At 46.6% G+C, this 6,909-nt stretch overlaps 1 protein-coding gene across 1 annotated transcript in view; it reads left to right on the forward strand.

Moving 5' to 3' along the window:
• LOC101864467 overlaps positions 1 to 6,909 on the forward strand; it is a gene marked incomplete in the record, with an annotated part of 61,055 nt that overhangs the window by 19,810 nt on the left and 34,336 nt on the right. The window contains 1 exon segment of the mRNA XM_035970654.1: positions 476 to 5,233. Coding sequence (XP_035826547.1) covers positions 1,362 to 5,233 — 3,872 coding nt within the window.

The raw sequence follows: 6,909 nt of genomic DNA on the forward strand, positions 1-6,909 counted from the left end.
ACACACACACACACACACACACACACACAGAGACACGCATACACACATGCACAGACGCATACAGACGCACACACAAACACACTTAGACAATAAAACACACGCAGACAGACACATACAGACAAACACGTTCGGACACACACAAACACACCGTCTATACGGGGTTGATCCAAGGTATTCGAGGCAGTAATCAACTGTTGAAGGGAACTTGTCAAATATGGCACAGGGTGTGTTCTTTAGTTCCTTAATAAATATGTGTTTTTACGCTTTCATTGACACAATTTAGATCGTGTAAGACGCGGGCTTCTTCTCTGCCTGTCTGTGCCAAACCAGACTGGGAGAAATCTTAACATTATTGTCCTCAAATCCTCCTCCTCTCCCCGCCCATAATCGATAGGGGCCTCACGATTCACAAAATCAAACTATTAAACCAAAGATGATCAATAAAATATGCCTTCTATTCGTCTATTTCCACCAGGTCAAAAAGGGGAGATTATTCGACGCGCCTCTCGAGAGACCTCAGACACGGCGTGAAAGGATATCCGGACTGTCACTGCACGTCACAGCCCCGAAGTCTTTATCGATTACAATTACCTGATCGATGCCTGGAGTAAAAATAATATTATTATAAAATTCTTTGCACAGAAGACTTCAAACAGATGGTGGCAAGACAAGAAGATGTCCCATAACGATTACACGCCGGCTGATACTACGCTCGATATGGAAAAAAAATATTGATTGAGGTGACTGTGAAAGTGGATTCTTTGTAGCGAAAGTTTCAAACAGGAAGAGGCCTGAATGCGATTTGTGCTGTTTTTAATCTTTGGATACACGTCTAGAATTGGTTGGCGTGACATTGGACTTGTATAATTGAAATTTCTTCACGGAGTCAACCCCAATCAGATAGAAGCCTGTGTGATATTGCAAGTAGTGCATTAATTAAACTTTCGGCAATAACCTTGATTTGTTTGGCGTGATTTTGAACGCGCTGTTTCAAAAGAAAATGTTTCTTTCAATGGATTCGACGGAGCTGTGAATATTTCTGAAAGGACGTTAGTAAATGTGCTATCTTAGTGTCTAGAGACGTTATTTCAAAGTTCCTGTGTATTATTTTACATGGTTTCTGTCAATGTGACTAGAGGATCGGTCTCTTTCTTTACTTCTCCATCACAGAGAATTGTGCAGAAACCATCTCCTGGCGTCAAAAGACAGACATGATTTCCGTGACGTGGTCAGTGTTGTGGACTGTCTGTCTGCTGAGGCTGGACACAGGATGACCTCGTGCGACCAGAAGGGGTGCTGTTCGCCGTAGCGTAAGCTTACGCGCTTAACCTAAGTCCTGGTGATTATAGGATTCGGGTGATATGGAGGTGAACGAAAAACGAGCAGTGGGTCGAAAGATCATTCGCTCTAAAAGAGGCGACGGCAGAGCGCATGTTGTAGCCCAGTGGGAAAAAGTACAGGATGATTTTGTCTCCGACAACGAGAAACAGAAGAAGACCGTGAAGGTGATAAAAAGGCAGCCCCGGAACGAGACAGACCAGAGAAATGCCGTCTCGAAAGAAGATAATTCGTCAATGCAGAGAGCAAAGAGCTCACTGGGGTTTGAACACGCGTCGGACAAATCCACGAAAGACAACCCTCACCAGCAGAAGTCGCTCTCTTCCCGAGCAAACTTACAGAGCTTGAAGAAAAATGGCGTCCTTTTAGGTGAAGGCCTCCCTACCAGAGGTTGCTCGTCGGCGGTGGGGTTCAGTGAAAAGTCCTCCAGATATAGAGGTTCGGTACCCACAGAGACGAACAGCGGTGGGTTTGACGAGAAAAAAGATGAGCTTGACTTGACAGAAAAACTAAAGGCATTCAGGTCTTTGATAAATCCTAAAGCAAAATTCAAGGCCCACGATTTTTCTAACGAACAACTGAAAAGGGCGCGGAGTTTCTCTGAAGGTATTGAAGACATGGGCGGACACGTCAAGTTCTGTGCTGAGTCTGTGGCGAGTAGAAATCCACGAGCCATGACGTCACCGAGGGAACTCAATGAATTCCAGTTGACGTATGAGCGGGACAGGGAAATGTCCAGACGTAAGAACAGATCGTCGCTCTTAGACTTTTCTCCGGAGAACAGAAACGATGGCGAAAGTAGAGACATCGGGGACAGAGTCGCTGTCATTGCGAGAAACTACAAAGCTACTGAGGAGAGTGACGCGAAAGCCGTGAATTATCGTTCCATTCTGAAGACGACGGAAAGAAACGACGATGACGATACTGCTTTGGACGGGAAAATGGCGGCCAGGTCGTCAAAGACTGACTTGAGACACACAGACGGGCAGACGTCACCCTCATATCGGCCGGAGTTGCGGCGGGTGATAAAACGACCACCAAGTGAGCGCAGACATCACCGAGGAGGTTCCTCCGATCCCGACAGACGTATAGGCGGCTCTCCCAGTGACGTCATGGGTTCAGAAGGTAACCCGGAGGTCATTCAGTACACGACCCACTTTCCGCGCAGTGCCTCACACGTTGACCGTGATGTGGTGGACCTGGATGCGAACTGGGACCGCTTCGAACATAGACGCTCGCACTCTACGACATTTCCCCGTAACTCTGTGGACCCGGAGGAAGTAAGAATGACACAAAACGACAGACGCTCTGTGGAACCTTCTTCCTACGGAGGTCATTTCTCTCGTCTCGCCGGCCGATACTTCGAGAGATCTCAGTCCGCGACACCGACAACTGGACGGATTGTGTCCGATACAGGCACCAGTTCAGCTCTCACAAGAGGAGCATTACACGAGACCCGTTCAACTCCGATAAGAGACGCATCTCTAAAAGCCCACCTTAACATACTCGGAGCAAGCCTGGAGAGTTTGTCTTCCAAACTGAACAGCGGCTCAGAGACAGACACGAGGAGTCTCAGGTCGGAATCTCTGCTCAGTCTCTCCGTCCAGGGAGGGAGATACGATGACGTCATGCTGTCTGGTGCTCGTGCCCAGAGACGACAGGGGGCCTCGGGCTATGGCACTCGCCTACATAGTGGGTCAGACGAGACCACTCATCCCACGGGACGGGCGAGATCTGTGGGAGCCAGCCCTGTTATTTCTGCTTCTTCCAAATTTGAGCGGGGAAATAATAACGCCGATGAATCTGACAGATTCCGTGGTGCTTACAAAACAGGCACTGCACTCGGCACCCGAGAATCATCGCCTGCCAAAAACAGCGAGTCGTCTTCCGTGTCCCCGTATCCTGTGAGCTCTGACGTCACAATCCCCAGCATGCAACTCGCCAGAGCGTCAGATTCCGTCAGTTCCGTATCCGGTGAGTCGCCGAGGGTAAACTCGGCCCGGTCCAGACAGACGAACGTCCAAGATTATGAGGGAGACAACACACTCAGCAACTGTTCAGAACTAGATACCAGTGCTTCGGACGTGAATGTCCAGCCTTCACGAAGAGACAGGAGTCGTGGAGATGGTATAACAATCCAAGAGGTTTCTAACTCTTCACTAGTTTCTTCTATAGATGAACAAGATAAGGGGGATATGAAGAAGACGGCCAAATACCTGGCTCGGTACAGCGGTGCTGCGAGTGAGAGAAAGTCGAGTACGTCACTTTCTGGTGACGGTGCTCATGGTCAGAGGACGAGTGCAGGGTCTCGGAGTGAGGAAAAACTGGCTCGTGTTAACGGTGCTAATGACAGAGATATCAGCGACGAAAGTGACTCAACACTCTGCGACCAAAGTAGTCGAGATATTCACGGAAAAGTGTCAACAGAGCGAAAATCCGGGACTGAAAGATATTCTGTTGGTGCAGGCATGCATTCGGAGAGACAAGAAAGTGTGCGAGTTATTTCTCGGAAAATTCCTCTGTCTTCTTCCCCGGTCAAAGCCGTGCACCCTTCGAGTCGCAGACAAGACCATCAAAAAGTGCACGAAAATCTCGCAACATCTTCACATAGAAAGACAAATTCATCGTTTACAGACAGAAAGCCGCCTCTCTCCGAACCCACGAACAGAAGGTCTGGCGATGACTCTCCTTACGCCAACGATCCACACAGACGCAGAGACAGAAAAATTCTAGTCAACCGTAACAAAGATCTGAAAAGTGAATCGTCCAACTCCCCACCCCCGTCACAACATCTGGCGACAGGAAGCAGCTCCCGGCCAGACGCGAAACAACGGACGCCAGAGAGAAGTAAGAGCGCGTTAGGTCTTCTCATGACCAAAACAGGATCTTTGACGTCCTCCCCACTCCCTTCCAAAGGCAGCTTGGCGCAGTTCAAAGCTAAGCTCCGCCCACATAGCTCTATGGACAGTTTGCATCATCACCACCAAAGCCCAGGGACCGGCAGCTCTCTGAGAAATGGTACTGTGAGTAGAAGTAAACGGGGACGTGGCTCTGAAGACTCTAGCCCCGCCCACTCCACCAAGGGAGGCGAGCTGTTGATCGACAAGGTGAAAAAACTGCACCAGGAGATAGAGTCAAGACTACACAGTAAAGAAAACGCTGCTCACAACGCCAGTAACTACGACGTTGGCGAGAGTAGCGGCGAACACAGCGAAGAAGAGACCAGTGTCAAGTCAGAAGTCAGTACAGTGCTCAGCGAGAGAAGAGCTCATTCCCGACACTCCAAATCAGTCACTACGAAGAAATCATTTCAAAATTCTGCCCAAACCGAGAAAGAAGATCCCTCTCGTTTTTCCACGAGCACACCTGTTAAAAAGGCGCCGGTTGCAAATTCAAATCTAGCCACTGTTCCACATTCACAGAGTACGTCATCTCTTGAGATGAAACATTCAGAAGGACTTAGGACTTCCAACCCGTCGCTCGCACACAATCTCCGTCATATCATCGACGCCAGAAACAGACTCACGCCCGACCTAAACGCCATGAGAAAGAAATACAGAACCGCCAAACACGACGACAGCGATGCCGAAAGTCTGAGCGAGTGTGAGGACAGCGATGAAGAGTTGAGAAAGAGAAGGATACAACGCCCTGGATCTGTTGGACCTAGTCTAGAACACCGCGTAAACAACGACAACAACAACAACAATAACAACAAAAACAACAAGAAAGATATCGTGAGTCGCATCCTGGGCAAGATGGCGTCAGAGATGGGCGGAAAGAACCCGTCCCTGTATTCGTCCTCCTCGTCTTCCCTGGCCTTCTCCGAGCACAACGGCTCTCATAACGGCTCTCATAACGGCACCAGCAAGTGGATGTCTCTGGCGAACGGCGTGAGGTGAGGGCGTGTGTGTGTGTGTGTGTGTGTGTGTGTGTGTGTGTGTTTGTGTGTGTGTGTATTTGTATGCGTGTGTGTGTGTGTGTGTGTTTGTATCTATGTTTGTGTGTTTTGAGTATGTGTGTGTTTGTGTGTTTGTTTTTGTGTGTTTGTTATTGTGTTTGTGTATTTTTGTTGGTATTTGTGTTTGTGTGTTTGCGTGTTTATGTTTGTGTTCGCATGCTCATGTTTGTATTTGTATCGTGTTTATATGTCTGTCTATGTGTGTTGGTGCTTATGTTTGTGTCTGTGCCTGTGTTCTTGTTTTTGTTTTTGTCTGTGTTTGTGTTTGTGTTGGTGTTGGTGACTCTTTCCCAAACAACTTTCGGTAAGCTTGTCTTAATGCTGGTTGTAACAACCAGTGATTAGAAATCTCACACATCTCTGAATAGGCACTTGCATTGATTCACGACGTTGTAGTTATAAAATAGGGGGGGGGGGTTAGGGGGGTGGGTGTTACTTTTGAGAAAGTCAGTGACCACATACATACATGGTTAGAGTAGAATATTGATTATGTCATTACTTGTAAGCATGTGTATATGTGTGAGAATAACGTAGTATTTTATGTATGTGTGTTATACATTAATGAAAGACTATAAATAATCTAAATCATTTACGAGAAAGGTTGCCCCGGCTCTGCAGGTCAGGGCCACCGTAAACTTAGAGGGATACACCATAGCAGCAGACAGACAGACAGACAGAGGTACTTGATAAAATAAATTCTCCTCATGAGAATCGAACTTACGTCTTCTGCATGCAACGACAAAGCGCCTAACCGCTACACTACAACACAAACGCCATAATATTATAGCAGAGGAAAGAGGAAGAGAAGGAGTTTCTGAGAGCTACTAATAATGTTCGTTTTTTTTAGGGGGATCGATTTATGACTTTAAATTAGAGGGTACACAACCCACTCAAGCAGATGAATGAGTGGATAATTAGTTCTTATCTAAACGCTGTCGTGAATGATTAAAGGTAGAGACGACAAGAATTTATAGACCTTCATCTCCGATTATTAATGATCATTTTCCTGTAAGCAAGGTCGATCGTAAACTCAGGCTTATTCCCTTTGAAAAGGAATATCATTTCTTCGAGCTTTTTAATCAGTGACCGCACAAAAAGGCGATTGTTTGCCTTTTATATTCTAGTTCGATCGTAATCGACGTCTTGGAATAGGTGGTTCTTCCAGTATTTTGTGTCTTTCTGCCTCAGTTTTATATCAATCAATCTTGAATCAAAATGCACTAATTCAAACAAACAAGTCATGGCAAACGTATACTCGACCCCCATCCCTCCACCCCCCCACCTCTTCGTCAAATTAGTTTCCTTCGTCACGGCGACCCCCATGTCACCCCACAAAATGTGGAGACCCAGGATGTGCGTAAAAGTTCAAATAAGTTTCGAATGGAAGACTCAAATGGACTTTCATCCAAGTCGGTATAACAGATTTAAAAAAAAACTGTATTTTGTCGTTCCCAATACACCGAATAGCTAGGTAAAGGTTAATTATTTTTCATGGAGCCCTGCCAATCTCGAGAGAATCACTGAAATAAAAACAACAACAAACTAAGACAACAACAACAGCAACAACAACAACAACAACAACAACAACAACAACAACAACAACAACAACAACA

The sequence above is a fragment of the Aplysia californica genome, unplaced genomic scaffold (genome assembly GCF_000002075.1).
Source record: "Aplysia californica isolate F4 #8 unplaced genomic scaffold, AplCal3.0 scaffold00301, whole genome shotgun sequence".
In the NCBI taxonomy this organism is placed as follows: Eukaryota; Metazoa; Mollusca; class Gastropoda; order Aplysiida; family Aplysiidae; genus Aplysia; species Aplysia californica.